This window comes from Pseudophryne corroboree, chromosome 2 (assembly GCF_028390025.1).
Source record: "Pseudophryne corroboree isolate aPseCor3 chromosome 2, aPseCor3.hap2, whole genome shotgun sequence".
Lineage (NCBI taxonomy): Eukaryota > Metazoa > Chordata > Amphibia > Anura > Myobatrachidae > Pseudophryne > Pseudophryne corroboree.
Genome location: NC_086445.1, coordinates 987389039 through 987406784, shown reverse-complemented (window position 1 = coordinate 987406784; position 17746 = coordinate 987389039). Strand labels below are relative to the sequence as shown.

Below are 17746 nucleotides of genomic sequence, written 5' to 3'. Positions count from 1 at the left end.
AAAGGCTCAAAAGAATGTAGTCATAAAAACCCAGTTAACCAAAAAAAAAAAAAACACAAAAATGTTTTAACACTGCCATGAAAATGAGGAATGCGGTCTATTTTTTTCCAATTACTATTTATTGCACATTGCATCGTTTGGTGGGCCGAGCAGAGGTAACTGTCAGTCACTTGCAGTTCCCCACTCCACGTACGGTGATGGACTTCGATCTCCGCTCCGTACACTTCACTGTCTCCATGCATTCTATCTCTGCAGTACAGCAACTCTGCCATGGCTACATGGTATGTTATACCTCTTGTGCTGCCGACGTTGGCCACTTCAACAAAATTTTCCAGGGCCAATTTTAGTTTGTCCGCAATTGCGTACAATCAGGCCTTATGAGGAGCGATCCCGCTCCCCTCAGCAGACCCCACCCCCTCATCAGACCGCACCCCCATTAGGGCTGCTTCCATAAAACTCCTGGCCTGGTTTTCCATCCAAATCCGCCCCAGATATCAGGTTTGGGGTTTAATACTAAAGTTCCGCATGGAGAAATTGCGCTGCTGGGGCTACACATATAAAACACTGTATGATGCGTGTATATGTGGTGGACATTTACAGTAAGATGCTGGAACTGGTCTAGCCGAAAGCTACGCTATCCCGTAATTTTCCATTTTAGGTGCAGTATCTCTCTTTTTTTTTTTTTTTTTTTACAGGCTGAAAGACAGGAAGTAGGGTGTGCACAATAAAATGCTTCCCCCATTCTTGTTTGAATCACTTTCATCTCTCAGTTACTGAAACCTTACATAGAGTTTTACTGGAATAGCAGCATTTTATGACAAGGTATATATTAAACCTTTAGGGAATCACCTGGTTCTGCAGGGACAAGTATGATGTGTGCATCCAGCGTTAAGCATCACTGATCTGTACAGCTGGTAAGTAGGAGCATAGTACTTACCAGGTCGTAGATCTCCTCCTCGGGTCTGGGCATGTAAAGCTGCTGATGGCTGTCACACAGGAACTTCAGGCGGAGATAATGTGCAGTGCAGTCTAACTGATGTGTCTGCAAGAAATGTACACGGTACAGTACTGAGAACTGATTTAGGAGCAGCGTCATGCGAAACCACGCAAGATACACTACACAAACCGGCCTAGTGCTCCATCTGCATCAGCCCCCGACTCCCAGCAGCGGGAATAATAAGTGATCTTCCAGAACCTAAATGTCATTTGCAGGAATAAATCCTGGAAACGCTAATTGTGATCAATAAGGCCGCTTCCTCATCCTGATCATTGCTGGACTGGCACAGGAGGAAGATAAGACTGTATCCCGCACCCCTGCTACCTGTGATCATACAGTACGTGTTTTTCTTATTTTAAATCCCAAATTGTCAATATTATTGATGATCAATATATGTTACTATTATAGAACGCTACTAAAGAACTCACAAGAATATACAGATGGGTCCATGTTTATCTTGATCGTTAATAGGATTAACTGAGACTGGCCAGTCGGACTTAATCCCCTGCTGTAATGACTTAATCCCCTGCTGTATTGTATTGCAGCTGAGAACAACAGATGAAGGGTTTATGCTAATAAACCATGGTGCACCTAGGCGCAGCAAACTAGCCAAGATAACCGTGGATCCATCTGTATTCATCCAGATTAACAAAGTGAGTTCAGGCATGTAGCGCACTTGGAACCACTGATTTATAATCCATTAATATTATAGTTCATCTCAGGATGAATAACATGAAATAAAGTTTTTACATTTTGAATATACGTATTGCGAGTCAGTGGCCCCATATGCACTTGTTTATCTGTATTATTACTGCTATTGGTCAGACATATGTCATAGGAACAGAGCTATTCACGAGGCTTTTGCACGTACGCGTCCAGGTAACACGTCAGTGAAACAATGGCTCAGCGTATTTCCAATCAAAGTGCAAGTAATTCCCCCATTTCTCCTATACTCTAAAAATCCTAGGATGTCTCGGATCAGATTTACGGCTTAATCAGTCCAGTGACACCGTTGTCGTTTCCTGTGGAGATTGTATTTTTTCATGGTTTACAAAATCCACCTGCTCCATATGAGGCTTTGACTTTTAGTCCACTAGGGGGCACTCTGGCTTAAGCAGTATGATTGTTAAACCTGACAGTATGTTATGGGGTTGCAGGAGAATGGAGCAATGCTGCGCTGTAGTAATGCTGAGGGACCTGCACAGCGCTCGGAAATCAGTTGCCCCTTGAACTTGAATTAGTAATGAAAAATGGAATATTAAAAATACACAAAAAACTAGGAAGAGACTAGAAGAAAAAGGCAGATTACAGACGAAGTAACCCACAATAGTTTTCATCATTACTTGTATATAAAACAAAATCAAATACGCAGAAAATAGTGGAAACTATATAGGCCTGTATGCACTTTCTGCAGCCACATTCCGAGCATCTATGTGAGGACGTCTCGGAGATAACTCTGGGATCACTTATCCCACATAAGTCAGGCAGCTTTCCCAGAAAACAGAGAACTGTGTGGGCTGCGCTCCGGGATTGCCAGCTCCAGTTCCGGATTGGCTTTATTATCCTCTCTCCAGCTCCAGGGCCACAAGAGACACAAGCTGCAGTCTGCTCCAGGAACCCCACCCCTGCTCCAAGCCATCTTCAAGCTGCTGGTCCAGGGATAACACAAGTCTTCCTTTTACATAAACTTACACATTTGCTGAGTCCTCCAATCTTTTTTTAATTGGATATGTATAATAGCTTAGTTTTACATCTAGGGGTCAATTCAGTTAGGAGTAATAGGCCCTACACACTGGCAGATAACACTGCACGATTTGAACGATCTCATTCATTAATGAACGAGATACCGTTCATATCGTGCAGTGTGGAGGAACCAGCGATGAACGATGCGCGGTCCCGCACTCGTTCATCGCTGGTTCCCCGTCGGCTGTGCATGCAGGCCAATATGGACGATCTCGTCCATATTTGCCTGCAGTTCTATGGAGCCGTGTGACGGGGGTAGTGAAGTAACTTCACTCCCACCCCCCCCCACCGCCGGGTCGCCCAATGTGTAGGGCCCATAAGCCTGCATCATGAAACGTGCCTACAGTACATGGTGCAAATGTGTGCACCCGTATAGAAGTTGCTCCTGGATAGATCGAAAGCACTGGAGGTTCTTAAAGGATGTCATATGACTGATTTTTGCACTTTTTATTAGATACATGTCCCACCTCATTTACACCTGTACATACATGTCCCACCTCATTTACACCTCCACATACATGTCCCACATCATTTACACATCCACATACATGTCCCTCATCATTTACACCTGTACAAACCTGTCCCTCATCATTTACACATGTACATACATGTCCCTCATCATTTACACCTGTACATACATGTCCCTCATCATTTACACCTGTACATACATGTCCCTCATCATTTACACCTGTACATACATGTCCCTCATCATTTACACCTGTACATACATGTCCCTCATCATTTACACCTGTACAAACCTGTCCCTCATCATTTACACCTGTACATACATGTCCCTCATCATTTATACCTGTACATACATGTCCCTCATCATTTACACCTGTACATACATGTCCCTCATCATTTACATCTGTACAAACCTGTCCCTCATCATTTACACCTGTACATACATGTCCCACATCATTTACACCTCCACATACATGTCCCTCACCATTTACACCTGTACATACATGTCCCTCACCATTTACATCTGTACATACATGTCCCTCATCATTTACACCTGTACATACATGTCCCACATCATTTACACCTTCACATACATGTCCCACATCATTTACACCTGTACATACATGTCCCTCATCATTTACACCTGTACATACATGTCCCACATCATTTACACCTCCACATACATGTCCTTCATCATTTACACCTGTACATACATGTCCCACATTATTTACACCTCCACATACGTGTCCCTCATCATTTACACCTGTACATACATGTCCCTCATCATTTACACCTGTACATACCTGTCCCACATCATTTACACCTGTACATACATGTCCCTCATAATTTACACCTGTACATACATGTCCCACATCATTTACATCTGTACAAACCTGTCCCTCATCATTTACACCTGTACATACATGTCCCACATCATTTACACCTCCACATACATGTCCCTCACCATTTACACCTGTACATACATGTCCCTCACCATTTACACCTGTACATACATGTCCCTCATCATTTACACCTGTACATACATGTCCCACATCATTTACACCTTCACATACATGTCCCACATCATTTACACCTGTACATACATGTCCCTCATCATTTACACCTGTACATACATGTCCCACATCATTTACACCTCCACATACATGTCCTTCATCATTTACACCTGTACATACATGTCCCACATTATTTACACCTCCACATACGTGTCCCTCATCAGTTACACCTGTACATACATGTCCCTCATCATTTACACCTGTACATACCTGTCCCACATCATTTACACCTGTACATACATGTCCCACATCATTTACACCTGTACATACATGTCCCACATCATTTACACCTGTACATACATGTCCCACATCATTTACACCTGTACATACATGTCCCACATCATTTACACCTGTACATACATGTCCCTCATCATTTACACCTGTACATACATGTCCCACATCATTTACACCTGTACATACATGTCCCACATCATTTACAGCTCTACATACAAGTCCCACATCATTTACACCTGTACATACATGTCCCACATCATCTACACCTGTACATACCTGTCCCTCATCATTTACACCTCCACATACATGTCCCACATCATTTACACCTGTACATACATGTCCCACATCATTTACACCTCTACATACATGTCCCACATCATTTACACCTCCACATACATGTCCCACATCATTTACACCTCCACATACATGTCCCACATCATTTACACCTGTACATACCTGTCCCACATCATTTACACCTGTACATACCTGTCCCACATCATTTACACCTGTACATACATGTCCCTCATCATTTACACCTGTACATACATGTCCCTCATCATCTACACCTGTACATACCTGTCCCTCATCATCTACACCTGTACATACCTGTCCCTCATCATTTACACCTCCACATACATGTCCCACATCATTTACACCTGTACATACATGTCCCACATCATTTACACCTCTACATACATGTCCCACATCATTTACACCTCCACATACATGTCCCACATCATTTACACCTGTACATACATGTCCCACATCATTTACACCTGTACATACCTGTGTCCCACATCATTTACACCTGTACATACCTGTCCCACATCATTTACACCTGTACATACATGTCCCACATCATTTACACCTGTACATACATGTCCCACATCATTTACACCTGTACATACATGTCCCTCATCATTTACACCTGTACATACATGTCCCACATCATTTACACCTGTACATACCTGTCCCTCATCATTTACACCTGTACATATATGTCCCACATCATTTACACCTCTACATACAAGTCCCACATCATTTACACCTCTACATACATGTCCCACATCATCTACACCTGTACATACATGTCCCACATCATTTACACCTGTACATACCTGTCCCTCATCATTTACACCTGTACATACCTGTCCCACATCATTTACACCTGTACATACCTGTCCCACATCATTTACACCTGTACATACCTGTCCCTCATCATTTACACCTCCACATACATGTCCCACATCATTTACACCTGTACATACATGTCCCACATCATTTACACCTGTACATACCTGTCCCTCATCATTTACACCTCCACATACATGTCCCACATCATTTACACCTGTACATACATGTCCCACATAATCTACACCTGTACATACCTGTCCCACATCATCTACACCTCTACATACATGTCCCTCATCATTTACACCTCTACATACATGTCCCACATCATTTAACCCATTATTTTAGCTTTTTAGACAAAATCACTTGAAAACGGACATAAATAAATGGCAATTTCACCAGAAAATGTGATGCGAGTTTGGAATTGAATTGGAATTCCCAGTGCAAGTGTGTCATGAGAACGGCCAGCAGAACCCAACTCACTCCTAACTGAATTGACCCCTGAGAATATTTTAAAGAGCCATCACGGGGGTAGGAATGGGAGGACAGCTACAGAAGCAGAGTTCCAGATCTAGAGCCGGGTGTAGTATGGTATGCCGGCGGTCCGACCCCCGGCGACCAGCATACCGGCGCCGGGAGCCCGACCGCCGGCATACCGACAGTGTGGCGGGCGCAAATGAGCCCCTTGCGGGCACGGTGGCGTACTACGTGCGCCACACTATTTTATTCTCCCTCCAGGGGGGTCGTGGACCCCCACGAGGGAGAATAAGTGTCGGTATGCCGGCTGTCGGGATTCCAGCGCCGGTATACTGTGATCCCGGCAGCCAGCATACTGAAGACCACCCCTAGAGCCTTGTCCCATCTGGATTTCAGCTCCGCTCCAAGTATTAAATTACACAAAAAATAAAAAAACAAGTGGGCGGGCTCTGCTACAAGTCTATGTCTAGCGCTGGAAACAGGACAACAGCCATCCCCGCGGAGAACCACAGCTGAGCTTCAGGACTTCGGTGCAAAGGTTTGGTAGCAGCATGGCGTAACACCTTAGGAAATCCTAATCTACTCAAATCATCTTATTATCCTGCAACAAAGTGTATTGTGGAAACCAGAAAGAGGGCAACATCATTATTATTGTCTGAACAATCAGCTTTACTCTGTCCTTCATTGTAAAGCATATTTGTAGCACAGTTTGAAGAAAATGAAGCATTCTGGGAACTGCACAGCAGAATTATGGATAGTTTATGTCTCGTGAGATAAGAGGACATGTCATAGCTATTGCGGCACTACAAGTCCCAGGGTACGCTGAGAAATATATTCCAGTCCAGCTAACAACCTTCATTCGGGCAGGAGTGAGACGTCACCAGCTGGCAGAAACGTTGGTACAAAGCAGCTGGACACGTGCGGATAGGACCTTGCTCAGAGCAGGAAATGGTGAATTGTGAGCTACTAATTATTACTCCAATGCTTTCATTACTAGGAAACCCCATGAAACACATTTACGCCGACACTGCATGACCTTAAATCTAATATTACTTTGACTTACCTTGCAAATAATTTCTAAGGCATCCTTTGCTGTGTCCTCTGGATGAATTACCATCAAGACAGGCAGGTCATTTGGCAAGCAAACCCAGGAGGGAATCAGGTATTCATGGACCCAGATGTCTGTGTCGGGATTGTGAGGATGGACGCTGGTCAGTGGCACTTCCTTTTCCTTCTGTGCGGAATGATAGGCGTTACACAGAGGCATCGATAACTCCCAAACCAATCTCATGAGTACTACAGATGACTTGCTCTTTTCCCCACACGTTCTGGGGACAGGCTTTCCTGTTATTGTGCTACAAAGCAAAAGCATGGTATAGAAGAAGTACCTGAAACATACAGGTGGGGCGCCTACTGCAGAAATTAAATGTAAATGAATAATTCAGGTTAGTTGGTTCTCATTATAGCAAAAGCCGATATAAGCAGCACAATGAAGGGGGGGGGGGCGCGAACGCTGTAACGGAGGTAACGGAGGTAACGGAGGCACCGAGTACCTCACTCTGAACCTTAGATACTCATGGAGGGGAAATCTCAGTGCTCATTAGTGGGGGTGGGGGGGGGGGGGTGTCTGGAGACCATCGCCCCTTAAGTGATCTTTTGTTTTGTTTAGAAGAGGCTGAAGTAAAGTACTACGCCCATCAGCAATTGTTGTGTTTTTACACTGTTTTTGTACACTTGGGGAACTGGAAGCAGCATCCTGGTAATAAGAGTAAAGTACAATCCTGCACAATGGTATAAAGTCCCCAACAATAGAGACACTATCAGTAAGCCGTTCTGTGTAAGTCACCAAGACTAATCTATAGGGGTGGGTGTAAGGAGGTTACGTAGATCAGTATTGGAAAAGAGTCCCTGATAAAGGTCACAGATATATTTGCACATTGGCGTCTTATTTCTATGTCTCCTAACAACAACAACATTAGGGGTCATTCCGATTTTATCGCACACTGCCGTTTTTCGCAGCGCAACGATCAGGTCACTACTGCGCATGCGTATGCACCGCAATGCGCAAGTGCGCCTTATCGGCACAAAGCGGATCGTTGCTGAGCGATGGATTGTACGAAGAATCCATTCGCACAGCCGATCGCACGGAGATTGACAGGAAGAAGGCATTTGTGGGTGTCAACTGACCATTTTCTGGTAGTGTTTGGAAAAAACGCAGGCGTGTCCAAGCGTTTGCAGGGCGGGTGTCTGACGTCAATTCCGGGACCAGACAGGCTGAAGTGATCGCAAGGGCTGAGTAAGTTCAGACCTACTCAGAAACTGCACAAAATGTTTTTGCAGAGCTCGGCTGCACAGGCGTTCGCACACTTGCAAAGCGAAAATACACTCCCCTATAGGTGGCGACTATCTGATCGCAGCGCTGCAAAAAGTAGCTAGCGAGCGATCAACTCGGAATGAGGGCCCATTGTGAACAAGGAGCACGCGGGCCCATCTAACCCAACCTACTTACTGCAAGGACTTTATACCTACCAGCAGGATTACTAGCACACACCCCTAAATGCAAGAAGCGATTACCGCATATAAAACCCTTCTGAATAGTAATCTACAGATGTAGCCATGCTCATCGTTACTGTGATGCAGAACGTTGCATGGCATGCTGGGCTGTGACTATGTTCAGTCATCAATGGCTCCATTAATTCCTTATGCAATTAATGGAGTGATTGCCGCCTGCAAATAGTTACAGCCTGGCGCACCATGCAGCATCACAGTAAGATGATCATGGCTACATCTGTATGTCCAGGAGTGCAGATTTCCAATACCTATCATGAGCGGAGCACAGATCACCTGGAACTCCTGCCTTGCAAAGAACCTGATCACTTAATGCCACCAAAAGTGGACAACCCCTTCGTAAGACACCATTGCTTACCATAGGCACTGGCACTAATGTGTTGCACTGATCGCACACTTATTACTAGTCGGTACTGTGCTCCTCGATACTGGTATGGTACAGGTCCGCCAGTGCGAGGGACAGATGCAGGCTCCAAAAGGTGGTCAGAACCGCAGAGGAGATCATCGGGGACGACCTTCCCTCAGTCCAGGACCTGTACCTGTCCAGAGCTAAAAAGCGGGCAACGAAGATAGTGAAGGACCAGCTACACCCTGGCCACAGCATATTTAACCTGCTTCCTTCAGGCAGGCGTTACAGGGCCGTCCCCGCCGGGTCCACCAGAAGCCTCAAAAGTTTCTTTCCCCAAGCGGTCTGCCTGCTGAACTCCTGAACAATGACTAACTAGACGTACATGTAACTCACAAGTGTCCCTACGGTATACCTATCTGTATGACTTTACTTACCCCCCTTCCCCCCACCTGCTTATCTGTTACCTACTTGGCTGTTGTATAGCAAACCGAAGACAAATTCCTAGTATACGCAAGTATACCTAGCCAATAAAGCCGATTCTGATTATTACTGTATGTGAGCAAGCCACTGGCACATACATCAGCCACCTGCACAAACTTATGCCTAAAAATATTCTATATAAAGATACTCAAAAAGCGCATCCATGACCTACACATACGGCATACAGCCTATAGGAGCCAGACAACACCAAGCGCACCAATTAGAGCGCCTCACACGTCAGCTGCCTCCACTGTGTGCACACTAACTACGGAATAGACACAATGGTTTACGGTGACCAGAATATCATTGCTAGGTGTCCTTGTACTACATAAAAGCACCATGCAGGTCAAACCAAATTTGCTATATATTTTTTTATCATTCAATTTCAGCTCCACAGGCTCCATTTCAAAACAGATCAATCATCACACAAGCATCCCAGGACTGTGCACCCCCCACTCCTTTCCTCCAGTTACCTTGTCTTCTGAAGCCGTCTCATCAAAGATACCTTCCAAAGATTTCTTGACAGACTCTGAACCATCAGTAAACACCTGAAAAAATAAACAATAGTTTCTTGGTATTTTATAGATTTCATATTTTCTAGCAGGTATTATATCTTTACAATACTAAACCTCTACAGGCATGATCATGCATTTTATTCCACAACATCACATTGTCACGCAAGATTATATTTCTATTTTTATTTTTTTTAATAAATAAATTATAAAAGCACACGTGCCCTAAAAATCACATCACTTTCTAAACTTGTTCCTTGCTACTGCGGTCCAGCATATTCAACCAGTCAATATAAAAAGATAGAGAAGTTGAAGTTAAATAAAATACCAGCATCTCTACAAGCAAGTCTTAGCCCTACCTGATCCATCCCTATGCAACAAGCCTTTACCATGCCTAATCCATCTCTACACAGCAAGCCTTCACCCTACCTGATATATCTCTACACAGCAAGCCTTCACCCTACCTGATCCATCTCTACACAGCAAGCCTTCACCCTACCTGATCCATCTCTACACAGCAATCCTTCACCCTACCTGATCCATCTCTACACAGCAAGCCTTCACCCTACCTGATCCATCTCTACACAGCAATCCTTCACCCTACCTGATCCATCTCTACACAGCAATCCTTCACCCTACCTGATCCATCTCTACACAGCAAGCCTTCACCCTACCTGATCCATCTCTACACAGCAAGCCTTCACCCTACCTGATCCATCTCTACACAGCAATCCTTCACCCTACCTGATCCATCTCTACACAGCAATCCTTCACCCTGCCTGATCCATCTCTATATAGCAAGCCTTCACCGTGCCTGATCCATCTCTACACAGCAAGCCTTCATCCTACCTGATCCATCTCTACACAGCAAGCCTTTACCCTACCTAATCCATCTCTACACAGCAAACCTTCATCCTGCCTGATCCATCTCTACACAGCAATCCTTCATCCTACCTGATCCATCTCTACACAGCAAGCCTTTACCCTACCTAATCAATCTCTACACAGCAAGCCTTCATCCTACCTGATCCATCTCTACACAGCAAGCCTTTACCCTACCTAATCCATCTCTACACAGCAAACGTTCACCCTGCCTGATCCATCTCTACACAGCAAGCCTTCATCCTACCTGATCCATCTCTACACAGCAAGCCTTTACCCTACCTAATCCATCTCTACATAGCAAGCCTTCACCCTGCCTGATCCATCTCTACACAGCAAGCCTTCATCCTACCTGATCCATCTCTACACAGCAAACCTTTACCCTACCTGATCCATCTCTACACAGCAAGCCTTCATCCTACCTGATTTATGCTTGGCCTCCCTTGTTTCTTCTTAGCAGATGTGTCCAGACCCCACAGAGAAGAAAACCGGCTCCTCCTCTTACTGGCAGACCTGGACATTGCTTGTGTTCGTCTCCTCACCCCGGACTCTCCTGTGCGAGCAGCCACCTGCAGGGAAAAAGCCGACACTTAACTTCCTCTATCGGATTTTTTGAATTACCAAAACTCATCACACTCGTAACACCATTGTATTACTACTTAAAGGGCATCCGCCACTCACACACTGTGCAGGCAGCCATTAAGTATCAGGAAGAACTATCCAGCTTATTAATCCACTTGGAAAGGAATGGCTCAAGCTTGACTGATTTCACCAGTTCCTAGCAAACTGATATGGCCTCAGCAAACAAAAGTAGCTGCCATTGCTGGGTGCAGGAAAATCGAAAGCTGTATAAAATAGCAATAGCCAAACTGAGGTTTCCTACAACAATGGGGGAGCTAAAGATCTTGGTTTGGGGTAGCCATTATCACATGTGCATTAATCAGTGGGCCCTAAGCCTAAGTGGACACTTCTAGAACCCTTGCTTTAAACAAAAAAATCATGGGTAACCTAAGTGTACGGACGTCTAAAAAAATCACAAAATCATTGAAGAATATTTTTTTGGGGGGGGAGTATCTGTGGGGTGGGGGGTTATAGGAGCAAGATAGAGACACAGTTTACACTACCCCCAAACATTTAATTCCCCACCCCTACAATAAACTAAAAAAGCTGGACATTTCCTTCAACAATTAAGTGTGGATAGAGGATTTGTGTGAACTCAGAGCAAAACATGTGTGCTACATAAACTACAGTATATGAGACCCCGGACAGATTACATTTTCATATGTGGCATTGGGGATAAAATATACCTCATGGAACAATGCCTCATAATCTCAGAAAAAAATTCTTAAAAATAAAATAAATAAAATAAGCTATACTTATTGAAAGGTTTAATAGATTCTGAGGCAATATCATTCCAACATGTATTATAAAGTATAACAACCTATAGTCTAGAACAGACGGCCATAAATCCGTGCAGGGCTTTCAGCTTCGCCGGTAACCAATCCACCCACCACCTGCCCCCTTTATTTCATTTTATGGCTGTGCAGGGGGAGGCAGCATGTGATACCGTAACCAGCGACACCCACCCCCTTCAGAACTGGCAATTCAGAGTTCTCTGCTGTTCTAATGCATTCCCACATATTAACTATAGAAACCCCAGCTTGAGGAGATAAAGAAACACCACAGAAGGTGCTGAATATTAACGTATTCTTTGAGTCTCGGAACAAGATGAAGACTCTGCTGAAATGCTATTTAGGGAGAAGTCAGAGCGCAGGCGTTCTAAAGGATTCCAGGATAATGACTTTCATGTGTAAGTATCAGGAGGCAGATTGCCTGTGGGAGGTGAGCTGACAGTATACTGTAACTGCCTGAACTCTCTAGCACCTGCTTCTCCTGGCAAACAATGATTACTTTTAGAGACCGTAAAAACTGGAGGCTCGGTAGAAACTTATACGGATATTACTTAAGAAGCACATCATGGCTTATATCGCTCTTCTTGGTGTCATTTTCTACTCTCGAGTCAATTCTTGCAAAACTTTACACTCAGATAAGCCATTATTCACGTCAATCTCTCCGTACATTGTGCTCTGTAGTGGGAGCGGTCCTCAAGGTTCTTTCACATATAAGTGCTGGGAAAATGGATTAAGAGTTGCATTTGACTGATGCGTTTCCCATGCCCTTTTCATGCCTTGAGTTTTATCAATACAATTTATTGTGCTGGCAGCACACATTAAACCATGAGTAAGAGGGCGTGCTGCGTTGTAAAATACTAAACATGGCATAAGCATTATAGGGCGCAACGGTGAGAACGAACCCATAGGGAACTGTTCATCCTACCTCTAATGCACTTGCTAGCGAGTGAGGAGCGCATTGACAGGCGGCAGGTGTGAGTGAGGCCTGAGCGTGTGAGATTTACACTTGTCAAGGGTCACAGATTTGCTTCATGGCCCCTGATGTCACTGGTACTGTAGTAATAGTTTTTCCTGATTTTTGTTCTACAATATAGCTTACCAGAGCATGAAAGGAAGAGACGGAGAATATTCCCAGGCGCCCCATGGCAACCTTAGTTGGTCGGCTTGCAAAAGCCAGCAACCGCTTTGGGTTTGGCAGCTCGCCGCCCTGCAGGCTGGCAAGATAGCAACGGTACCGGAACAAATCCATCTGGAACTGCTCGAGGTTCTGCTCCCAGACGAAGATCTACAGGGAGGAAGAGGGTGTAAATGTGTCACGCACAAACAAAAACAGCCATCAAACCTATTGTGTCATATATATATATATATATATATATATATTATAGATAGAGAGAGAGAGAGAAATCTAGTTACACAATAAGCTCCTAAGCAGGATAATTATGCATTCATTTCTTAAGAGGCATTCATTTAAAGAACAGATTTATAGGCCCCAGGGACGTTAGGGAACCGGTGTACACTGCCATATACTCTGTATGGAAACTGTAGGCTGACTGCAAACTCTTACCCTGACCATGGCAACTTTTCAGCTTTTGTGGAACTACAAGTTCCAGCATACTTCGGTCTAGCTCTAGGACAGCTGGCTCAATTATGTACGCCTTAACCGACATAGGCACCTTTCACGGGCCTCTCGCTTTGTTTCCTTGCAATAAATGCTATATATTTAGCAACAAAGGACTCAATGCATATTTTGAAAGGTTATCCGTGCCTCGCAGCAAGGAGTACTGGAGTGTGAGCAAATACTGGAGGCGTAGGGCTACTACACATCACCCGCAGAGGCTGTATAACAAGATACAGCTCTGACATCTGAATGAGTGACGCCTCGATGGGTATTTAATAAATCTGGGCGTGAACCCGTGACAAGGGACTTTCAAATCTAGATACATGTTTCTCAGGGAGCCACACGTAACAAACCAAATAATACTTGTTACAGTGTACAGTGTAATATAGAGTGCAGCACAAAGAACATTGGGGCAGATGTATTAACCTGGAGAAGGCATAAGGAAGTGATAAACCAGTGATATGTGCAAGGTGATAAAGGGACCAGCCAATCAGCTCCAAACTGTTAATAACATATTGGAGCTGATTGGCTGGTGCCTTTAACAGTTTGGAGCCGATTGGCTGGTGCCTTTATCACCTTGCACTTATCACTGGTTTATCACTTCCTTATGCCTTCTCCAGGTTAATACATCTGCCCCAGTATTTTTTAACTACTTAATTTATACTCTTTCTGCTCTTGAAAATCAAACGCATCTTATTCCATATTGGTATAAAGCCAATGGCGTGTGTGGGAGGTAGCTGACCTCTAGGAGTGTTGTGTCATCAAGGGGCTCATTTATCAACGAGTGATAAAACTCGTGAATGATAAATGGTGCTCCAGCCAATCTACTCCCAACGGTCATTATTCAAACACATGACAGTTAGGAGCTGATTGGCTGAAGCACCATTTATCATACGCAAGTTATATCATTCACAACACGTTTCATCACTCGTTGATAAATGAGCCCCCAAGGATTTAAGAATTCCATCACAGAACACTTTTAAAATAAGTCATGTGACAAGTAGGCGGAGCATCATTATTAGGTACATACAAAGACAGATCTGACAGTCACAGATGGGCCAGTGCGGAGATGAACACAAGACTGTTTGCAGAGCGCCTTCCATGTTTCTACTCTGGTTATGCTAGAGAACAGGCCGTACTCAACTACTGTAATACAGAGTCCCACCTCCACTTGTAACTGGGCCGCAGTGGGGCTCCATCGGGTAGACAAAATGCAGTGAGGGCATGTCAGCGGGACTGCTGATTATGCAGAGTTGGCTGGGAGAGCAACTACACCTGTTTTTAAACTGACTTTTTGCACAGAGGACAGGGTTGGTGCAAGGGAGTGCTGGTGACAACAATTATCACCCAAGCATACAAATAGGGGGTGGCTACACTGCTAGATGCCTACAATGCTTCAATGGGCCAATATACTAATTTATTTAAATGCACATGGAGTGTCTTTCTTGCGTTGGGTATGTGTGCGTTGGGAAACCGCGGGTCACCATACTGACACCAGGATCCCAACTTTTGGATGCCCGTGGTGCGGTGAGCGCAACGAAGGCCCTTGCGTGCTCGGTGGCGAGCTGCGCTTGCCGAAGGTTCTATTCTAATAGTCCCTGAAAGTCAGCACGCCAGCGGTCGGGATTGTGAGGGGGCAGGATCCCGGCATCTGTATTGTCACCGGCGGTCTCCTGACAGTTTTATAGCAGCAAAGCACACAATTTACTTAACGTCTGTCTCAAGTGACCAAAAATTTACATGACAAACATTATGGACAACAGTGGACATAGGGACAGATATATTAAGCCTGGAGAAGGGATAAAGCAGTGATAAGTGCAAGGTGATAACGCACCAGCCAATCAGCTGCTGTCATTTTTAAAAATCGGAATGCTTGACTGGTGCGTTATCACCTTGCGCTTATCACTGCTCTATCCCTTTCTCCAGGTTAATACATCTGCCCCATAGTCCTGTCCTGCTTGCTGGAGACGTTACCTGGGGGATGGAGGAGGACATTGTCCATAGCTGGACATTCCCATTAGCCATTACATTGGAGGGCTATTCTTTAAGTCTTCCAAAGGACCCATAAACAACTCTCACCTGGTCCAGGATAGTCTTCTTCTTCTTAGCATCGGTAACCGAAGAGAGCTGCATTTCTCCCATTTTCTTCATCTTCTCGTCCATATCGATTTTTTGCTCCAACTTCTTGATCTCAGACTTGAGGAGTTTGACCGTGTCCTCCTTGTGGTGCTGCCTGGCCACGGTGGTGGCGCATGCGGAATGGATGGCTGTGATCCAGTTCTCCAGCTCCGTCTGACTGTTTGTCTGAACGTAGAGAGGAAGAGAATCCTAGTTAGGGCTTTTATAAATAGAATACATTACTAAACTGAGCAAGCCTCTACTAACCATGTGACGTCTGCATCTCCTGTACACAGCACAATTCAGTGGTAGAGGCGGCTTCCTCTCATTAGAGATTGTGTTATTCGTTGCTCACATGCCATGTTACATGAACAGTACTTACAATATAACTGAAGTTGCATAACCACTGATTGGTGACAGAAGATCCATGTTATTGTTGGAGAAGGACAGGTTTACTTGCTGCATTCCGTGAATGAAGGGTTCTTAATGAGCTTTTAATGGTCCTCAAGTGTCATGTGCAAATGTTTAGCCAAGGTGGTTTCCTGGCAGTGCCTGAGGAGTGCCATTAATAGGGCTAAAAATATACCAGCTCCAAACCACATGAGGAATGGTGAACTATATCCCGAGCTGGGAAATTACACAGAAATGTCGTACCTAAAATATTTACTGTGTATTACAGAATATATCAACATTACTACATTATCAGATGGGTGATGAGGTGTGAAAGCTCACTGGATAGGAAAGGGTCAAGCTGACTGGGCGGCCATTTTGTGAAACCCCATTCACTAGGAATCAGTGACCTAACTGAGCCACGAGGCACTTTGTGGGGACTCAAGTCAGACCATGGTTGTAGGCCACATCCACAGCTCACGTAAGCATTGTGGTATGGAAACTTTGCATGCGTAGGCAAGGTCATGTGAATTAGCCATGAAATAATATGAAGTGCACATATCTATTGTTTATACACCTTTTGCTTAACATCATTCAGTTACTGGTGACATTACACATAAATCTGTGGAAGTTTCATCAAGTTATGCAAACACTTTGAAGTGAGACATTTCTAGTCATGGAAAGCATTTCTTTATTTTAAGGAATACTTTTTTTGTCCGCAAAAGAAAAATTGCACCACCCAGTCAGGCACTTGCAGGTGGTTACATAAGAAAAAAGCTTTGGTAATGTTAGACAGATGCATAGAATATCAACTCCTGTCGCATCCAGGAATTTACAGAACTTGGAAATAATTTGTGCTGAGTGCATATTGTGTCTTCATAAAAAATAAAAAAATAAAAAATAAAATAAAATGTAATACTAATAAATATATATATATATATATATATACATACACACACACACACACACACACACACACACAAGATATCTCTGTGGAGCGCACTTCTTTAACGCATTAGGCAATTATTTGTCTAATGATAATACTTTTTCCGAATATATATATATATACCCTATGGGGCAGCAAACGCTTTTGAGCAAGATTCCACTGCTGTAAAGTGTGGTGGGTGCTGCACATATTTAGCCGGGCGAACAGTTTCACCATTAAATTAAATTCCCCCTAGCCTCAATGCGTTATGTGGTGCGCGATGCCTGGCGCTAACGTCACACCGAGTGATATCTTTATAGCCTTTGTCTCTTAGCAACAATGCAACAAAACCACTTCACGAAATTGCACTGA

General features: G+C 44.2%; 1 protein-coding gene across 11 annotated transcripts in view; it reads right to left on the bottom strand.

The window, feature by feature from the left end:
• Positions 1–17746, bottom strand: part of TIAM1 (TIAM Rac1 associated GEF 1) — a 482294-nt gene that overhangs the window by 100592 nt on the left and 363956 nt on the right. For 10 of the 11 annotated variants that reach the window (XM_063956411.1, XM_063956412.1, XM_063956407.1 and 7 more), the window contains 6 exons: positions 16021–16245; positions 13423–13608; positions 11334–11480; positions 9991–10065; positions 7184–7354; positions 938–1042 (listed from right to left, as the gene is read on the bottom strand). In XM_063956411.1, the coding sequence (XP_063812481.1) occupies positions 938–1042; positions 7184–7354; positions 9991–10065; positions 11334–11480; positions 13423–13608; positions 16021–16245 (909 nt within the window). The remainder of the gene's footprint in view (positions 1–937; positions 1043–7183; positions 7355–9990; positions 10066–11333; positions 11481–13422; positions 13609–16020; positions 16246–17746) is intronic. The other variant, XM_063956409.1, reaches the window with a different exon arrangement.